The 21,696-nt window shown below is 32.9% G+C and overlaps 1 protein-coding gene across 4 annotated transcripts in view; it reads right to left on the bottom strand.

The window, feature by feature from the left end:
- The window catches only part of Sos1 (SOS Ras/Rac guanine nucleotide exchange factor 1), a 169,332-nt gene that overhangs the window by 61,633 nt on the left and 86,003 nt on the right, over positions 1–21,696 (bottom strand). For all 4 annotated transcript variants that reach the window (XM_071601517.1, XM_071601516.1, XM_071601515.1 and 1 more), the window contains exons 11-20: positions 19,611–19,692; positions 18,404–18,526; positions 18,046–18,149; positions 16,689–16,911; positions 15,465–15,584; positions 11,311–11,473; positions 10,845–10,962; positions 2,677–2,849; positions 2,355–2,471; positions 643–907 (exon numbers count right to left, since the gene is read on the bottom strand). In XM_071601517.1, the coding sequence (XP_071457618.1) occupies positions 643–907; positions 2,355–2,471; positions 2,677–2,849; positions 10,845–10,962; positions 11,311–11,473; positions 15,465–15,584; positions 16,689–16,911; positions 18,046–18,149; positions 18,404–18,526; positions 19,611–19,692 (1,488 nt within the window). The remainder of the gene's footprint in view (positions 1–642; positions 908–2,354; positions 2,472–2,676; positions 2,850–10,844; positions 10,963–11,310; positions 11,474–15,464; positions 15,585–16,688; positions 16,912–18,045; positions 18,150–18,403; positions 18,527–19,610; positions 19,693–21,696) is intronic.

The raw sequence follows: 21,696 nt of genomic DNA on the forward strand, positions 1-21,696 counted from the left end.
TAAAATTAGTTTCACTTATTACACATGCTCTCATGTTTCTGTTGGACAAGGCTGGTCTACAAATAAGAGGGATAAGCAACAGTATGCAGCTGTTGAGGTTTGAATAGCTGTGCCAAAAAGCACAGGTAGCATACCAGCAGGCACAGCATGTCATCAGGGAACCATCAATAGGCTAAGGAAAGGAAAGGGTAGGTAGGACTTTGAATTTGATACACTGCAAAATTCGAAGCTACTGCAGAATCTGGAGAGGGAATGGTATACTTTGAATAATACTCAACTATAATAATTTTGTAGGTACTAACATTCCTTACAGATTTTTGAAGTGAATTTTGTTTCCTCTTGATAAAAGAGATGCATTTGGAATGCTCAAATAAAGTTTACCAATTTTACCACTAGGCTTTATAGTAAAGTATAATAAATTTAAAGAGGACTATTTTAGCAAGGTTTAAAAAAAAATTTAAGTTGCTGGAGTTTAGAATTTGTTTATTTTTATACTAATTATCTTTTGAAACAGTATTTGACTTGTGTACAAGTTCACACACACAAACACACACACATACACACAAAATCACAGATTCTTTTTTACAACTAGCATCATAATACTAACAATTGCTTTAAAACACTTATAATTTTAGCACCTACTTGAATGAAAAGGGCTCGAATGTTCAGAATCAAACACGCTGCAAACATCTGTGGTACTGGAAGCACCAGAAGCAGGAGGAGGTGTTAGTGGTGTTCTTGGAGAATTTGGTGCAGATGCTGTACTTTCTGTTTCACTTTCAGGGATCCTGCTATAACTGATTTTTCTTGGCTCCTGCTGTAGAGGTGTGGGATGCCTCATGGTACCTGGTCTTGGGTTTGATGGACGAACACCAGGAGATTTTAGGGGGTAGCTGTATTTTTTTGGCTGTAGATATATGAAAAGAAACAATACTTAAAACAGTGTGGTAGAAAGGAAAATTTTTGTACCTGGTAAAATTCAATGAAATAGCTTTGAAAGCCATAAATCACCATTACGGAAATTACATAATGATTCAAATCAAAGAATCCAAGTTAAAGCATTATTCCATTTTGCTGAAACTTTGGTTAACTAAATTGTTAGGAAATGAGTTTCTTTAACTGAGTTAGTCCTATAAATACCAGAATATTTGTTACAAATTTTTCAAAAATATATTGTATATTTTCATGGTTATTTTGAGGTGGGGAGAGTACTGGGGATTGAACCCAGGGGTGCTTACCACTGAGCTACATCTATCTCCACTCCCCCCATTGAATTTTTTTTTTTTTTTAATTTTGAGACAAGGTCTTGCTGAGTTACTTAGGCTGGCCTCAAACTTTCAATCCTCCTGTCTTAACCTCCCGAGTTGCTGCGATTACAGGTACGCACCACCACACCCAGCTTTTCCTTTTTCCTGGTTTTTAAAAGACTGTTTTGAACAAATTGAATCTTGCTGAAAAAGTGAGGATCACCATCATGAACTATAGTATCTTACTATGCTATAATACAGTGATGACATTAAAACAATTTGGGCTATTTATAAATGCATTAAGTTGCTTGAGTTTTTATCTGTGTATATGTTAATTTTAAGGCATTTTGCTTGCAAAGTGATCATTTCTTAGTGATATCACTGTGCCTCAGTGAAGCAGTCTAGATATATATTTCCAATTTGCTGTTTTTAATTCATTTTATTAAAAACTATTTTAGGGCTTGACAAATTTGCCTATGGGCAACTGCAGATGCTTTAGTTCATAAACACTATGAGATTTATCTTGATCACTTAGAAATCACTTATGTTTATTTCCTGATTCTTGACTTTCTTATTATTGGGAGAACATATTCAGATCAGTGAGGTGATGATAATGTACATAAACTTGGCTAGTCACTGATAGTAATACAAAACAGTGGAACTACTGGAAGATGTCTTTAGCTAAACCTGATATTTCTATGTGCTAATGACTCATGGTTTAACCAAAGTCCCAAGTAAATATCTTTCTTATAAGTGAATTAGTATAAATTCATTAAATTTCTGGCACTTAAAATAAATAACATTGTTTTTGGTTAAATCCAAGAATAAGGAAAAAAACTTACATTTATGCTCAATTTCATCATTTATCATATCAGAATTTACTCAAATTAATATTAACATCCATTTATTTGGAACCAAGGGGAATATTCCTGGGTGTATTTAGTAAGAATTTCATTACTTTTCACTATCACATGTCCACTTCACCTCTGAATAATTTTATGGTAAACTAATCTACATAACATATGGTAGTGATGACATCACTAGATGTAGATGACAACTGCAAAAAGTATATAAATATAAAAGAAATGTAGATAGATGAATGCTTACAAATCTTGGAAGAGGCTTAGGGTTCCGTGGTTCTATCTCTAGGGATTTGTTGAAGAGATAATCAGTAAATTCTTTCTCCATGCTATTTCCCATTGGATTCAAGTTTTCAAAGAATCTCTAAAATGAATGCAAAAAGAATTAATATTCAATATATTAAATTAAGTTTGAAATTCATGAATATAATTTAGGAATATAACTTAAGAAAATTTGAATTTTTTTTAGCTTTTATTTCCCTATTTCTCCTCTACAAAATAAACTTGGCTATTTTATCAGGCATTTTATAAATTTAATAAGAATTATATATCCTCATAATTCAACTTACTTTGATATCTGATTCTACTCGTAAACAATAAGGCTGATTTTGGTACTGCTGGATCTCTCCTGTTATTTCTGCTACTTTCCTTCTTTTGCTAAAGTTTATAAGTTCTTTTCCATGTCTTTTTAGGACCTCAGGGTTGCCTTCTTCTGTTTTCAAGATATTAGTGAGATAAATTCCTAGAAGATATAATGAAATTGTTTCAAGGATAAAGAAGGAAAAAAGCAAGTTGTTTCTTTTTTCCCACATTAATTGTGGGCATATACACTGTACTCAGTCATCATAACTAAAGAATCAAGGCTCAGATTTCCATGCTAAGAAAAATAACAAGTTCAGGAAGTATCAAGAGAGTTTTGTAAGTATCAAATTCTTCTATGAAAGACTTAAATTTTATAATGTCCTCGGAAATGGGGAGACCAAGTTCAAGTTTAATAAAAATCAATAGATTTTTCAGGAAGAATAACTAATTTTTCACACTCCTCAAATCATTGTTATTTGATTAAATCACAGTTTGGCTAAAGGAACTTTAAGAATAAGTATGTCATTAATGGCACATATTTTTGGCGAAATGCTATACTCAGAGGATCACATTTTCTGCTTACTCAATTCTTGAGGTCCCATAAGAGCTTGTTAGGATTTGCAATTCAGAGGTAATCCTGTTTGGGTAGGCTTACTTCATGGAAATGTGGAAGGATCTGCAAGCCTATCAAACATAGGACTGATATAACTTATATATATTCTGGTCTTCAGTATTTCCAGATTTAGTGTCAATCTGGTAGTTGAGCTCCTGTTTCCCCATCACTGCAGGTTGTGCACTGGGTGGGGAGGAGAATGAACAAAATAACAGGCACTTTAGCTGTTTTATCCAGTCCTCTGGCACAAGGAGCACTTTAGTTCCTTTCCTGTCTAGTACAAAGGTTCTGGAGCCAGCTCTTCTGCTTTCTACTTGTGTGATATTATGCAAACTGCTTAGTCTCTTTGTAACTCAGTTATCTCATCTGTAAAATGAAGGTAAGAAGGCTACTGTGAGAAATAAATGAGAGAATTTTTATATGGTTTAGAATAGGGCCTGATAAAAGCATTAATTAGCTTCAGTTGTGACTGTTGATGCCATTATTGTATCTTGCCCTATTTTCGTATGTTTCTGCCCTCTCCTCCCAAAGTACTGACTGCTGCTTTGGGCAGAAGACAAGGGTCTGGATATCTGAATTCATTCACTCAAATAAAATGCATCGAGTTTTGGCTGTATGTCAAGTACTGCATTAGGTATTACAGATACAAAGATGAAAAAAAAAAAAAAAACAGTCTCTGATCCCAAGAGAGTCCAGAGCTTTGAATGTGGACCACTAAGATGCAATTTGGTAAGTATATTAATATTAATGCATAAGATGCTACAAGAGAATAAAGGAGGCCTCGCATGCCTTATCCTGCCTTGAGCTAGTGGGATTAGAAAAAGCATTAGAGATGAGGTGATGCTTAGAATAAGTCTCAAAAGCTGAAGAGAAGTTTAATAAGTAGAATAAGATAGAGGGCATTCTAAAGCAAAGTAGTAATGTGTACAATGATTTGCGATGAAGCTTGGAAGACATACTTAAGAGACAGCATGTTGTATGGTATGGCTAGAACACAGGGATTTGGTGTGTGGAGTGGAAGAAGAGTGGCAGGATATGAGGGCAGTGGTTGTAAATGCATCTGTGGTAGAGGCACAATTTAAATATTAGAATTTTTGGCCACATCCTTGAAAAGATTAAATGATGCAAATCAATTCAGAATAAGTCAGCAATAATAATGATTGACATAGATTTTTTTTTTTTTTTGTTTGTGTGTGTGTATGTGTCTGTGGTGCTGAGCTACACCCCCCACCCTTTTTATTTGAGACAGAGTCTCACTAAGTTGTCCAGGGTGGTCCTGAATTTGCAATCCTCCTGCCTCAGTCTTTCTAGTAGCTGGGATTACAGGCATGTGCCACCATGCCCAGCTTTATTTAGTTTTAAAAAGCATTCAGTTTACCAGGCATAGTAGCACACACCTGTAATCCTCTCAGCTTGAGAGGCTGAGATAAGGGGATCCTGAGTTCAAAGCCAACCTCAGCAACTTAGCGAGGCCCTAAGCAACTCAGTGAGACTCTGTCTTTAAATAAAATATAAAAAAAGGGCTGGGATGTAGTTTAATGGTTAAGCGCTCCCTGGGTTCAATCCCTGGTATCAAAAAAGAAGCAGTTATTGAATAAATTAGTTTTTTTTTTTCTTTTTGAGTACTTAGGTCACTCTTCATGATACATTCATTTATGAGACAAAGTTACTGTGTGTTCTAGTAAGAAAAGGCTCTTTAACTTTCAGCCAGTTATAGACTTTATACAAACTACATGATCCATTTTGCTCAATGCTCATTCTGACAAAACATGCATATGCAATGGCAGCCAAAATTAACTTTTCATTTTAGTCACAAACTATGGCCCACCCATGAAGAGTTTGTGCATAGTAGCATCTGGACTTTCGTTTAAAAAGCTTCACTTAGGAGATAAATAGGGAATTATTAGCATCTTTACATTCTAGCTAACATGAGCTGCACTGAAAGCCAAGGAAGAGAAGTTTGCAAGCTATGAACAGTGTTTGTGAGACGATGAGGGCTGCCGTAGGGTCTAAGAAGATATAATAGAGGGGATAAATATTTCATAAGTAGCCCCTGCCCCCTGCACTTATTAACTGGTTTTGGTAAGGGGTGGAGCAGCAGGAAAAAGTTGTCTGAGCTTTGTACTTGGTTGACTGAATGGGTGATACAATGACCACCACTGCAGGAGGGCAAAATAAGTTTATGGAATGTCACAGGTGTTAAAAGTATACTTGAATGAAGTTGTGAATATGCTTACAAGTAGCACTTGGGGAAGAGTTCAAGATAAAATTTGGAAATTATTTTATGCCTAATTGGTGACTCATTTAAAGATGTTGATGATCATCAGTGTTTAAAAAAAATCATATATATAAACATATACATAATTTTTGAATTAAAAATATAAAACCTGTATGTATGTATAATACAGACCTGAATATTACATATAAGGAAGCTTAATTTTTTCTTCTTTTAAAAATATATATAAATAGAGGGTCTAGTTTAGTCCTGTGTTTCAACAGATCATTTTGCATACCCTACTCTGAAGACTGTCTAGCATTGTTCTTCGAGAGGGAAAGAAGAGCTTTGACATAAATAATGAAGAGGGCTGAGGTTTTTGCTTTTTTGCTAATGCCTTTCCCAGCCTTCCCAGGAAAAAGTGGCTGCTCAGACTTTAAAGTTTCCACAGCACTTTGTCTACACTTCAATTTCTATATTTCTACAATACAATGTTATACTTACAACACAATACTATAAATTTATTTTTTCTGCTCTTTCAAGGGAATAGAAACTCTGGGGGCTATGTCCTACTGGTCCATTCTCAGCACCTAGCCCTGAGCCTCACACATATAGGCATTCAACAAATGTTCCTGAGTGAATGAAATAAGTATATTATTTCAGAACAGAAGACAGAGCATTTGGAGACTTAGACTAGTATGTGATAGACATACTGTTGATTGTAAAATAGCAAGAAAGCAACAGTGGAGATGAAACACATTTATAAAAAAACAAAACAAAACAGGAGGACACAGGATCAAAGCTGGGTAAAAATAAAGAGCAAAGCCAAATGTTACAGGCTTGGATATTGGTACACAGATGAGAAACTTGATTAAGGTATGGCCTTTTTCCTCAGAGGAAATGTTTGCTCATGTATTTAGATAGACTAGAAGTTGAGAAATAGACCAGAAGTCTGCCAGAGCTTTTTAAGGAAAAATTGCCCTGTGATTTTTCTGTAAATAGTGGCAGTTCCAACATAAGAGTAAGAATTCTGGTAAGATGACAGAGGTGGTGGGAGTGTTACTACTACCCCTATTTTCCCCCATAGAAGGGGAAAAACTGTATCCAGAATTACATATTAAAACCTGGAAGAAGTTTCTATAAATTTTTATATAGAAAATGGAATTCAGAAACCGCATTAACATCTGGCTCTACCTACCAGATCAAAACCATAAAAGCATGCCTGGATAGTTTCTGAGACTGATAAACTTCAGTATGAAAATAGCAAACATCTTCTTAGAGCAGCAGGACTGACTGGGGATGCTTTCAGATAAACTAGCTAACAGAGCAAAGTCTCAATAACCAGGAAAATGAGCAGAAAGCATAAAAATTTGGCAAGTGGGTCAATATTTTTATCCAGAATTGAGGGTGGCAGAACATCCTTGAAAAAACAGTAGAATTACTGTTTTTGTTTTGTTTTTTTAAGTGACATAAAATCAGCAAAGAATAAGTTTAAGATTGTTTTTGGGAAAAAAAGCAAATCCAAGTAAAAAAAGTAAGTAAAAATAGAAATGGAAAATACATCGATGTAGCAGTGTCCCTGTAGCATGCTCTTTTTAGGTCTTTAGGGAATAGACCGAGAAGGGGAATAGCTGGGTCAAATGGTGGCTCCATTCCCAGCTTTCCAAGAAATCTCCATACTGCTTTCCAAATTGGCTGCACCAATTTGCAGTCCCACCAGCAATGTACAGTATTACTCTGCATTAAAAAATGACAAAATCATAGAATTTACAGGGAAATGGATGGCATTAGAGCAGATTATGCTAAGTGAAACTAGTCAATCCCTAAAAAACAAATGCCAAATGTCTTCTTTGATATAAGGAGAGTAACTAAGAACAGAGTAGGGTCGAAGAGCATGAGAAGAAGATTAACATTAAACAGGGATGAGAGGTTGGAGGGAAAGGGAGAGAGAAGGGAGAATGCATGGAAATGGAAGGAGACCCTCAGAGTTATACAAAAGTACATACAAGAGGAAGTGAGGGGAAGGGGAAAAATAATACAAGGGGGACAAACGAATGTCAGTAGAGGGGGCAGAGAGAGAAGAGGGGAGGGGAGGGGAGGGGAGGGGGGATAGTAGAGGATAGGAAAGGCAGCAGAATACAACAGACACTAGTATGGCAATATGTAAATCAATGGATGTGCAACTGATGTGATCCTGCAATCTGTATATGGGGTAAAAATGGGAGCTCATAACCCACTTGAATCAAATTGTGAAATATGATATGATATATCAAGAACTATGTAATGTTTTGAACAGCCAACAATAAAAAATTAAAAAATAAAAAATAAAAAAAAAAATAAAAAACAAAAAAAAACTAAAAAAAAAAAAAAAGAAAGAAATGGAAAATACACATTGCAAATAGAAACAAAAACAATTTGTTGCAAATATAAGTGAATGCTTCCTATTTTTACTTTTTTCCTCTTGATTCTGGGTATCAAATCCAGGTCCTCACACATGCTAGGCAAACACTACTACTGAGCTATACCCCCAACCTGCTAGTAGTTTTAAAATAATGTAACAATCCTGTAACAAGAAAGATCTTTTCTTAAAATAACAAAAAGCATCCAATTAAGCAAAATTAGATCTTTTCTTGATGAAACTAAGTTTAAAACAGCTGTTTTTTTCAAAAACATTTTTTAACCTCTGGGAAATTAATGACCAATTCTATAATGCATAACAGAGAAAGAAGATTAAAGGAAAAGATACTGGGTCATTAGTTGTTGACATATTAAATATTTAGAAAAGTATTCTTTCCAAATTGATTGTTTCAATTACATTTGGGGGCATTTGCTCTGCCCTGCCCCACCCCACGAAATTTATAAAGTTAATTTGGAAATGTAGAAAGACAAAATTGGCAAAGAAAATACTGAAGTAAGATTAAAGAACCAACTTGATCATATATAAGAACACTATAAAGCAGGGTTTCTCTGCCTTGGCATCACCTTTTGGAGCAGATACTTTTTTATTATGGGAGATTATCCTGTGTGCTGTTGGATATTAGCAACATTCTTGTCCTTTCTTTACTCACTAGATTCCTGCAGCACTTTCCCAATTAGGACAATATAAAATGTCTCTAGATGTCGCTAAATATTTCCTTAGAATCAATAATTATAAAATGATAATCATTACAATTATGGCACTAGTATAAGAAATCAGTGCAACAACAACAAAAGAAACCTAAATGGATTAAGACAAAAAAGAAAAAAAAGAAATCAGTGCAAGACAGTATGTATTAAAGAAGGCCATATATAAATAGGAAAAAATAAGAATTATTCAGTATACCTAGGTGAACAAATAACAATTTGGTAGAGAAATAAATTTAAGTACTTCATGACATCTAAAAGAGACTTCAGTTTCATAAAAGGATTAACAATAATTTAAAAAGCTAAATGATAAAAAGCTAGGTGAAAAAATGATTGAATATTAAAGTACTTTCTATTCAAAGGTTTCTATCCTTAGGGTGGGAAATCATAATGAGAACGATGGATGTATTATTTTGAAACTAATATATGTCAGCTAACACAAACTAAAAGGCAGATTGGTAAGAATATTTTCAGCAGATATGAAAAAGGACACAGACAAGAAGGAACACAAATATTAAGCAAATATATGAAAAAATGTCCACAGTAAACAAGAATGGAAAGTATCACAACAATTAGGTAGTAGTTTTTAATCTGTGAAAATAACTTTAAAAAAGAAGTACTTAAAGTTGGGGAATTATGGAATGACATTTGCTTTGTTGTGCTCTTCTGATACAGCATTAAGTAAATGAGCATAAGCCTCTTAGAAAGCAGCTTGGCAATACATATCAAGAATTAAAAACTGATGCCTCTTAATATCTCAAGAGGATATTTTCACATACAGGAATAAATGAAAATATAACATTATTTAGGAAAGAGAAAAAGCTGAAAACAATGTGTCTGATAATGAGGTAGTGGTTAAATTAATTGTTATATTAACTTAATAGATTATGTGACCATTATAAATGATTATTATGAAGAATATTTAATAAAAATATAATATACCTAGGATATAGTAGATAAAAAGTAAACCATTATATATATGTGTGTGTATGTGTGTGTGTATATATATATATATACACACGTTATGTATCTATACACACACTTACACACACACACACGTCATATAATTACAATTATATACAATGTGCAAAGCAAAAAGTTAAGCCAATATGAAAGTGGTTGGTTCTAAAGCCTAAGAAACAAAATATGAGAAATATGATACTTGAATAAAATATCAGGACATAAAACTGTTTATGTGTAATGTAACTTAAAACTATACAGAAAAAAAATTACAGATGAGGAAAAGACTAGAAGAAAATTTACCACATATTAAATAGACTAAATATAAGAGGTGTGATAGAGATCATAGTTTCTCTAAGGATTCAGAAGAAGGGTCACAGAACACACACACAGGCAGAGAAAAGACGTCAATATCAATATCTTCAATTGAAGATGTGAAATACAGGTAAATCATGAAGACAGAGGGACCTACAGAAAGGAAGTTGATTACAAAAGGATATACAGTCTTAAAAGGAAGAAAAAGGCATATCTTTCCTTTGGTTCAAAAGTGGGGAAAAGAGTCAGTGAAGAAAATAAAATTTTGGTGTGCTGAAGGTATGGGTTCAGAGGCACATGCACTATGATTTTTAGTCATGTGACACTACTTTAAAAAAAATCAGTTATAAATATGGATGAATTTGGTCATGGCTTTTCTGTAGCACAGTTTATTAAATTCAATGGAAAAGGTTTCTATGAATATAAAAAATAAGTAAATATTATATAATATTGAGTGTCCAAGATGAACACAAAAAGAAAGGATTGTGTATTCCTTATATATATAAAATGTTTGGGATCAGAAATGTTTGATTTTGGATTTGGAATATTTGCATATAATAAGATATCTTGGGTATAGGACCCACGTAAAAACATAAAATCATTTATATTTCATATATTCCTTTATAACATAGCCTGAAAGTAATATATACAATATTTCTAAAGTCCACATTTTGACTCTGACCCCTTGTATGAGGTCACATTTGGAATTTTCCCCTTGTGTTATCTCAGAAGATACTGGGCTTCATCTTTAAAAGTCCTAATGAAAAAAAATCTCAAGGGATTCAGGTGCTAAATATTTGTTAGGTAAATATTTTCTGCTGGCATAGTATACATGTCTATAAGACATTTAATGAAATAAGTATTATACATACATACATACACACACACACACACACACACACAATAAAAACTCAGGAAGAAATACTTACCAAAGAAAGGCACACATGGTGGATTAATAGACCTGAGTTTTGCCAAATATTTCTTATAGTGATCTTCACTCAATTCATGAGCTTCTTCTAAAATTTTCTTTTGGCGACTTGGTATTTGCTATAAGGAAAAAAAAAATGAGAAAGCTTAAGTTTATAAAGAGAATTATTGGCCTTGCCAAAAAAATGTCAGGATAACAATAAAGCCCAAACACAACAATATTGATTTTACAACTATCTCTACAGATGCTAGTACAAACTTAGAGGGGAAAGGGTATCTTGGCTATTTCTCACACAATTTTGTGTGCATTTAAAAATTAAGAGAATTTTTTTACCCCTTCTAAGCTGGGACTTGCAAATATATTTTAATGAGAATGCCTCATTTTGAAAGAGTAACCAATTCATTACAAAATTTATAGATAATCCCCAGGCAACGAAAGTTCATTTAAAAACACATGTATAAACCTACCTCAAATGTGTGGTCTAGTCTGTAAACAGGTGATGAGTTCATAGCACTGACAACCTCAAGGACACCATTGAAGTTATTCAGTTCTTGAAAGACTTGGAGAATCTCAATTATTCGACTCACCACAGCTACTCTTTCTTCTAAATTTTCAGTTTCTACAATACATCTATGAGTCAAAATCAACAACAAAAAAAATTAAGAATTAAATATTTAGAGTTTTTCCAAAAATGACATGCTTTAAAAAAGTTTAGTGAATACAAAAATCTAGAGTGTGGTGGGGAGTGGCTATTGTATGACTTCAGAGAAAACATGTTTAAAGTGAAAGGCAGAAGGAGATTGGAAGATAAGGCAGTCCTTCTAGCCAGTCTCACTGAGCTTTTCTGTTCTTTAGACTGCTACTGTCAGCCAAACATTTTTCTAGTGTGCATCCTCTATCAGCATTCAAATGAACTGATGATCTTGTTAAATGTATACAAATCTTTGTAATTTAGGTGTGTCCTAGGGGAATGTAAAATTCAAGAATTCTGTTGCCTCATAAATCTTTAATTGTAAGATATTAGTGATTATTGCTTAATTTCTTTCTTACTAAAAATAAAATAAAAGTTACTTAGAAAGAAAATAGTGCAAGAAAAACTATGAAAACAAAAGTATTTTACATTATTAGTTAGGTGTGGTGGTGCATTCCTATAATCCCAGCAGATCAGGAGGCTGAGACAGGAGGATCACAGATTCGAAGCCAGCCTCAACTATTTAGCGAGGCTATAAGCAACCTAGTGAGACCCTGTCTCAAAATTAAAAATAAAAAGGGCTGGGATATGGCTCAGTGGTTATGTGCCCGTAGGTTCGATCTCTGGTACCACCCCCGAAAAGTATTTTACATTAAAATACTGAGAATCCTTAGTAAGTATATCTATTTGCTTATTATATAATAATATGTATTCAATATTAATATATTATAAAATACATATTATAAAATACATATTATATCTAGTGAATTTACTATATTTTATAAATACACACCCCTCCCAGCATATAGTAAAAAGAAGTGTGCCATGTTCAATAAAATTACTTAGCATTTAACTCTGTATAGTGCTTGAGAGAATTTCTAACTTATTAATCACAGGTAAAGAAAAAACATTTTTAAGTTTAGATTTCAGTAATATTAATAGTTTCTAATCGAAAAGAAATTGATTATATAAATGGGAAAAACTAAATATAAATCAGTATTAAACATTTTTTAAAATATAAAGTTGCAGATTACATTATTCTCTAATGAGTCTGAATTAACACCAAGAAAAATAAACGGTTGTACATGAAATTATCAAAATAAACTTGGCTTATCATCAAATTAAAAATAACATGTTTAAAAACATTTAAAGCTTTAGCTAGATATCTGAAAATATATTCTGGCTAACTAGTGGGCTGGACAATTAAAAAGATATAACACGGGTACAATTTATTTATATCTTTTTAAATATAGCTTCCATTTTACCATTTCAACCAAGATCACCTGTGGAGCTTTTGATTCCAATTCTAATGCATACCCCTGGCTAAGGACCACTGTGGAAAATGAATAAGAACCTCAACATTGAAAGGGCAGGAAATGGCCTTCCTCAAAATAACCTATTTAAAAATAGGACAGAAATGAAAGTGGTCTCTACTCTTATTAATTACAACCCCCCTTTCAGATATGACATTTTAATTACGATGGGAAAGGGGTTCTGGTTACTGAAGTGTAGTATTTAAATTGATAAGAAGTTAAGCAACATTTAGAGAGCAAATTCCAAAGTTTTACGTTTTTAGAAACAAGTTATGTTTAATACAATAAGTAGATGGCAGTTCTAATTTTCAGATGAACTGGAATGCTTATTTCTTTACAGAAATTGTTTTGTAAGTCTTTATCCATTCTTTCCCTTATGTTATTGGCTGCTTGTTCTGATATTCCCAATATAATTTGTGGAAATATCATAATATCTTTACAAAGATTACTCAAATAGTAATATTGTCTTCCCTCAGAATAAATGCAGTCAGTATACAAAACTCTAATCTCTGCCTCCCAATTATAAAATTGCAATGAATTCTGGACTTACAGAATGATAATGCAAGGAGCCTCACTGAACTAATTCAGTGAAACTTACTAAACCAAAACACCTCCTGCCCCATTCAAAAAACCAAAATGGGACCAACAAATACCTCACAGTAGTCTCTGGAAATGGCTCTAACAGTAAATGGCAAATGAAGAAATATTTATTCAGAAAAATCTACAAAAGTTAGGTAAGAGAAAGGAGGGTCTGTGGTATTTATTTTAACAAAGACTGCTCCCTCCCTCCTTCCTTCTAGAATATCCACTCTAAATTGCTCCAGCCAAGAGTACTAGGCTCAAGCTAGGGACCTTTGCTCCCAGAAGGAACAGGACTTCAACATTTTCATGCTGCCTCCAGCTGCCTACTACTGAGGTTAAGTCCAGGTTAAGTGCAGTTAAGTAGTTTTGCCCAGCTCTGACTTATGGAGGGAACACTGAGAAAAGAGCCATTAGTCTGGTTCCTAAAACAGTAGCTCCATATCAAAATAGGGAAGTAAAAGGACCTAAGGCAGCATCCTGCTCCTCAATCCTCCTCCACCTGTGACTTAGCTCTAAGCTGCCAGAGTAAAAAGGTCACTCAGAAGCTTGTCATCTGTTCCACAGACCAGTTTCAAACAGATAGTTCATTTGCAAACAAAATGTGGAAAGTTTAAACCCAAATGTGGTCTCAATAGTAGAAGCTGTGATGAAAGGCAATGGGGAGGAGATTCACAATATATAAAATATAATGAAGGAACAGCCTCCACTGTAGGCCAGCTAGTATGCAAGACAGAACCAGGAAATAAGAGCTAAGAGGAGCCCTCCTCAGGTTAGCACAAATATGGAACAGGGACCTCAGAAACTATCCTTCCAAGAAGCCACAATTTGACTGGATTCTAGTCACTGAATAAGCAAACAAGCAAGCAGCAGCAGTTCCAAGCTCTGAAAGGGAGGGGACAGTACTCAGAGTTGCTACAATCTATTATCTAAAAAATTCAAGTAAACAAAAAAATAAAATAAAAAATTACAAAGCATACAATAGGAAAATATGACCCATACACCAGAATGAAAGTAGGGAATAGAAGTTGCCTGTGAGATGGACCAGATGTTAGATTTAGAAAGATTTCAAAATAGCTATTCTTGAGTATGTTTGCAGAACTAAAGGACAACATGATAAAGTAGTAAAGGAAGGTATGATTAGAATGTGCATCAAGACAGAATATCATTAGAGAGGTAGAAATTATATATATATATAAAAAAAACAAATAGAAATTCTGGAATTGGAAAGTACAGTACAAAATTGGAAGGGCTCAGTAGAAGATTTGGACAGAAGAAAAAATCAATTAACATGAAGATAGAGCCATTGTTCAAAAATGAAGATGAACTATTTTCTCAGATAAACAAAAACTGAGAATTTATTGATAGCTGATCCACTGCACAAGAAACACTAAAGGAAGTTGTTCTCAGGCTCAAAACAAGTAATCCCAGATGGTAATTCAAGTCCACATAAAGAGCCCCAGTAAAGATAACTGTGTAATTATAAGAGATACTATACATGCATATTTTTATTCATTTTTTGTCTTACCTGACTTAAAAAGGAACTATATAAAATAATGTATATGAATATATTGTGTTTATAACACAGAAATATATGTGTAATGTATTGCACATATATGTGTAAAATAACAGCACAAAGGAGGTAGGTAAGAGTAAAGTTGTAGTAGGTTAAGAGGATAAAGGCAAATGGTAAAGTAATAATTGTATCAATGTATTGTTGGATTTACATAATTAATTAGATGTTATATGCATTATAATACCACGAAAAGGGGAGAAAAGGAATAAAGCTATATAGGAATAAGCTACTATAAATCTAAAGCCAATGATAAGATGTATACAGTAAATCATAAGACAACCACTAAAAGAAACTAAAAAAATTAAAATCATTCCTAAAATTAAAATGCTACATTAGAAAAATATTCACTTAATGCAAAATAAAGAAGGAAAGAACAGACATGCAACATATACAAATAAAATGGCACTAAAATTCCTAACACAGCCAACTGCAATACAACAGAAGAATGTCAAGAATACTTACTTCTCAAACCATAGAGTGAGATTAGTGGTATGTCGGATCATTTTCAAAAGATTGGGAGAATTAATTTCTTTGTCTTCTTTTGTCCACACACTTCCAACTAATTCTGATGGCTGTACAGCTCTAAAATCATCACAAAAATGCTACATGATACTTTTCCCTCTAACATAGACAGTGTTTTATTAAGTAAACAAAATAAATAAAAACTAAACTCTTGCTATATAAACTTTTCTCTGTCACAAACAAAAAAGTTTATAAAAACAAGGTCTGACAAAAAGTTATAATTATACATTTTTCTCTATAGATATCTGTATTATTGTTTCAGACAAGGTTGATATTTTTGCATAATCTTTTCCAGCAATTATAAACATTGTTTAATAAATAATGATATATAATAATTAGTGCAAAGAGGGTACAGTAGTCACTAAAATCTATAAATCTTTTCTTTCTTCCTTCTTTCTTTCATTCTTTATAAAGGAACGGAGAGAGAAACCTACCACAAAAAAAGTCCTTGAAAATAGATTCCAACATTATCATTTGGAAAATATGATGATCTTTGGCAGGAGATAAGTTTATCTCCTTTTTTAATTTAGTTATTAAAAAGTAAATAATCTGCATTCAATCCTTGGTACAACAACAACAATTACTTTATATTCTAAATAGAATTTAAAACCATTAACATTTTTTGAGATTGTAGTTATGTCAATGTTGAACAAGAAACTGAAGAAAGCTATAACTGGCCATGACTTTAAGTTTACCAGAGGAGGAGCTATAATTATTGAGCTTTCACTTGACGGTAGACAATGTGCTAATACGCACCGTACATGTATTGACCACATATTAAAAACCTTAAAACAGCCTCAGAAGTAGTACTATCGTTAGCCTCATTTTACTCTGGAGGAAACTAAGAAGCAGAAGGATAAAGGTTACCTAAAGAGGTTAAAGTTGCCAAAGAATACCAAGTCATCAATTGAAAGTCAGGATTTGAACCTAGCTTCACTATGTAGGGGTGACTGCAGAAAGACAGATGGTATAAATTCAAATAGAGCATGGGGGACACCAAGAGAGTAAAAGGATCAGAACTGCCTGCCAAGTCTTATCACTACTAAACATTTCATGTACTACCTCATTTACATCTTATGACAATGCTATAAGATAGGAATAGTATTGCATTTTAATAATTAACTCTTTTGAAATGATTTTTCAGCTGAATGTCAAATTACATACCGGTATAAATCTGATTCAAGTAAAGTGAGTTGTCGAGCAATTTCTATTGGGTGTAAGGTGAGCAGGTCAAAAGTCTCTATGTGCCCGGGTCTGCTTATATGCCACTCAACTGTGGGAGGTGAACTCTGAAATGTAATATTGTGACCTGGCCCATTGTCTCTTGCAATTTTTTTCCTTTGGATTATTTTAGTGATGGATTCAACCCATTTTTTCATTGCTTTACCTGAAATACATTATATTTTAAAATAACATTTACATACTCCTTATTTGATATTTTATCTTTTAAAAAGGTATAAAATCTCACAAATGATACCTGAATACATCTTTGCTATTAAAAGTTCAAATGATAAAAATAAAAACTACAAGTTCCCTCCTCTCAGTCCCCCATTCCAATCTCATTCTTCTCCACATGAATAAACTATTCATAGATTGATATGTATTCTTCTAGATCCTTTCTAAATAAAATTAGGAAGTAATTTATTTGAGAGATTTTTCACCTCTATTGTTCTCAACTTTAGTTCAAAATATTATTTTACAGTATTCTCCCAAAAAGGTATTTCATACAAATTACAAGATTGATAGATTATACACATGCACTGATCTAATTAACATCACATTTTTATAAACCAAACAGTCTCAGAGGACTGAGTCCACACATCATTAAGTATGAATTTTGATGCTATACAATAGAAATAAAAACAAGTTTACTAGGACATCCTGGAGTCATATAGTACCAGATTTTTAAAATAGGAAGGAAAACAATGGAGATCATCAAACCTAGCTCCTCATGTTTCTGACAAGGAAAGTGAAATCTAAAGACTCAAAGTGATGATGTTAAACATAGACTCTAAGAATAATACCTTCTGCCACCTCTCTGATTATCTCTATTCACCTGTAGCCTATCAGACTTCCATTAAGAGGTATTACAATTATAGAATAGTTGCTACATACCTCAGGTACACTTACTTTTAAATAAGTAACTTAGCTTCATTGAGGGTTTTCTAGTCATTTCTAAAAGAATCAGTAAGTTGACTCACCAAATGAAAATACATTTGACTCAACAGAGTGATTACTGGGCAATCTGTAGGTCTAAATGTTGTTTGATGAGAAAATTTTAACTTTTAAAATGGTTGTGCTCTTACTATTATAAACATCTTGGGGACAAGGGATGTAGCTCAGTGGTAGAGCATTTGCTTAGCATGTGTGAGGCCCTGGATTCAATTCCCACCATCACAGAAAAAAAAAAAAAGAAAAAAAAATCAAATCTCTAACAACATTGAGCAATTATGGCATCAATTGACAGTCACCATATTGTAGTTTTATTACATATAAAACAAGGCCTTTAGGGAAAACATACCTCTTACTGTTCCAATAAATTCCTCCATTCGTTGTAAAAGATCTGCATCTCTTTCAAAATCATAAAAGTGGTGCTCTACCCAGTGCCGACATACATTTAACACTCTGTGGTATTAACACAGAACTGAATTACATGGGAACTCAAATAAAAATTTTATCAAAATGAAAGATACCAATAAAACAGACTCATCAATTTAAATAATCTTATCAGTGACTTTCAAAATTCTAAATTATTAAGATATAATAAATTTAAGTCATTTATTTTATTTATTACTTCTTCCTTTGGTCCTTATATATTCCAACTTTGAAACAAAAGTCTGATGAAGACTTGTTTACTTTAGTTATTATTTAATGCTTACCGTAGTTGTACAGGCTGTATATATTCTTTTCTAAATCTTTTTAGTTCTGCACTCAAGGGTTGATCTCCATTCTCTATAGCTATACGATCAGCTTCTGTTGGCTCAGGCTCTGGAATTTCAAACCTGTCATAACACAGAAAAAATTTAATGAAAATATTTCAAATTATGCAATAGAGAAATCCACAAAGCTTTTAGTCAGCACAACTAAGAGATTACTGTTATTACACAATATATACATATACTGAAACATTACATGGTACTTCATTAATATGTACAATTATAAAATTATAAAAATTATAAAAGAAAAAAGAATACTATTCAAAATTACTTAAGGATGTAAACATCTGTGAAAATTAGTGAGGCTTCTATAATGTAAAGGCAAATGATAATATTTTAAAAAAGAGGTTAATACTTGACAATATAGGTAAAACTAACTAGAAACATAATAAATGCATGCAAAAATCTAAAAAATAAATGACTATATAGTTATGGAATTGATGTTCAATCTTGGTTTGTAGAATTACTCTAAATCAGCTGATAACTTTTAAGGGCAACCAATGTTTGAAAAGTAGATTGCTCTTTGGGTAGATTAATACTATCACATTCCTGAATGATAGTATTAAACATATTTACTGACAAGTTACGGTTTACTCAATTTGTGGAATATTTGAAAACTTTTGTTTGAATATCATAAAGAATTGAATATCCAGAGTCTAAATTATATAGCTAGGTGTGGTAGTGCACACCTATAATTCCAGCGGCTCCAGAGGTTGAGCAGGAGGATTGCAAGTTAAAAGCCAGCCTCAGCAACTTAACTGGTTAGCAACTTAGATGACCCCATCTCTAAATAAAAAATAAAAACAGGCTGGGGATATGGGACAGTGGTTAAGCACCCCTGGTTTAATCCTTGGTACCAAGAAAAAAAAAATTAAACAGAAACCAAAAAAACTCAGAGTTTAAATTATACACTTCTATGTAATATTTTAAAGTGGTTAATTCTATAAATGTGAGTTTTCAAATGCTAAATTTCCATTTAAAAATGGCATCTATTTTTTATTTAAATAATCAAAGGTAACATGATGTAAAAATAAATGGATTTATTTTAAAAGTGCTCATGAACTACAATTCATCCAACATATATCTGAAAAACATATAAGATTATTGCTCAATCTCTTTTAAAATAACTTAAACATTTTAAAAAACAGACCTTTCTATTATAAGACTCAGTAGTTCTTGAGGTTTGCAAAAGGATCTGTATGTTGTAAGAAATGTCCGAACAAAATTGGGATCTAAAAAGAAAAAGGAAAAATATTAAAGTATTTGATTCAGAATGTTTAAAACTACTATTTACATTTTTTTAAAGAGATCAAAAGTAAATTTTAAAAGTCCCAAATGTTTCAGCACAGAAAATGTTTTGGATTTTGTAATGTACTACTAGCTTTAGTGTTTTCTAAATCAGTGGTAAAAAAATTGATATTAAAAATTTTTGTCAGCTTATTTCTTGCTCTCTGCACACTGGACAGATGGTCTTACACTTATCATTGGCCACAGGAATGTATAAGGGAAAAAGGCAAAGGCATATTGCTACGAGGATCTCAGCCTATCACCAGTTGGTTTATCTTTTTGGTAAAGAAACAGCAACAATAATCTATTAATTTCTTGGCATACAGATTAGTTTATCTTGGCATCTAGGATCAGTTATTTAGATTTTTTAAAAATCATGTTAACACAGCATACAACTAGAAATTGAATCTTATAAAGTAGATTAAATATTGTTTTTAATTGCCAGAGGCCTTACCTAGAGCTGCTGAAACAACTGTAAGCTGTTACTGTTGAATTACATGGGAACTCAAACACAAATTTTATCTGTTGAAGCTGTTAAAACTAACACAGAGACTAGAATTGTACAAATCAATCATAAGAAGAGTCTCCAACCCTCTTCATGAAAGGTTCTACTTTTCATTCATACCTCCATGAAGTAGAACAGGAGGCCCATCGACTGAGATAACTTCCCCAGATCTGACCTACTCCTGCTTCTTCTTGATAGTATTCTCCCAAGTTGTAGAAAAAGGATGCTGTCATCAGCAAAAGAGAACTGGGCTATGGTCTTTTGCATAAAGGGGGGGGGGGGGGAAGAACCCCACTCACTTCTATAACTCAAATTCCATCAAAGTCTACATTTAGTTATAAGAGTCCTTATAAAGAAGGAGGGGAAAGTTCATTGACTTGAGTCTTTTTCTGGAAGCAGTCTCCTATTTACATTATGGACTGGTAAAGTCTAATTTATGGTAAATTCACTGAGGATAACAAATGCCTTTATTTTTGTTAGGCCACACATTGTGGATCAAAACTTAAAACAAATACATTGTCTTTTATTAGCACAGGACTTAGCAAAATCAGAAGGTATTTGGAAAATTTTTATTTAAGCTGATTCTATCTGATTAAGAACCACTCTAAATTTAAATATTCATAACACTATTACCATTTTACTCTTGCAAAGTCACAGATTCATTATAAAGCAGAAATCTATTTCTAATCTATTGGTATATATGGTCAAAAAGATAATGAATTGAGTTAAATATCAGATAATCCTGGATTTAAAATTACAATACTTTTAAGTTAAAGAAAAGTTCACAGACTCAAAGTACATTGGTTTTAAATACTCCATTTTCCTTTAGCTTCTGAGGCTAGAATGGGTTACTGATAAAAGTAATTTAAATACATATAATCCTTTAATAATTTCATTTCTGTTGGTATTTTATTGTCTTCAGTTACAGAGTTCCTCAGTTAAAGACTAATGTCTCATCCAGAAGAAAAGATTTTAAAACAGAAGGCTGTACAAGATTTTAAAACAGAGATTTTTATCGGTTTCATCACAACCCTCCCTTTCAAGAATCTTCTTCCTGTTCTGCAAATCTATTTGTAAGGTGAGGCTACTTTAAAAAAGCATGTATTTAGGAAGCAACAGCAGTGGCCACAATAGGGACTTTGAGCTGTCACTATTGGAGAGAAAGCCCATACCCTCAGTACAGAGGTCCCAAGTATCCCTGAGCTGTGTTCCAAATTTAGAGTGTCCCCCGCTCCTGCTTTAAAAGTTTATTTTAGTATAAAGATTTAAAATCAACACCCAGATCTATTTCTTCTCAAATGCGAACCAAAATCAGGCTAAAATGTTGTGGGATTATCAAAGGTACTTGTAAGTTGAAAACAGAATAAAAGCAAGATCTAAGTGAATTAAAGTGTGTGCGTACATATATACATATATTTATTTTAGTTGTTGATGAACCTTTATT

This window comes from Marmota flaviventris, chromosome 14, assembly GCF_047511675.1.
Source record: "Marmota flaviventris isolate mMarFla1 chromosome 14, mMarFla1.hap1, whole genome shotgun sequence".
Classification (NCBI taxonomy): domain Eukaryota; kingdom Metazoa; phylum Chordata; class Mammalia; order Rodentia; family Sciuridae; genus Marmota; species Marmota flaviventris.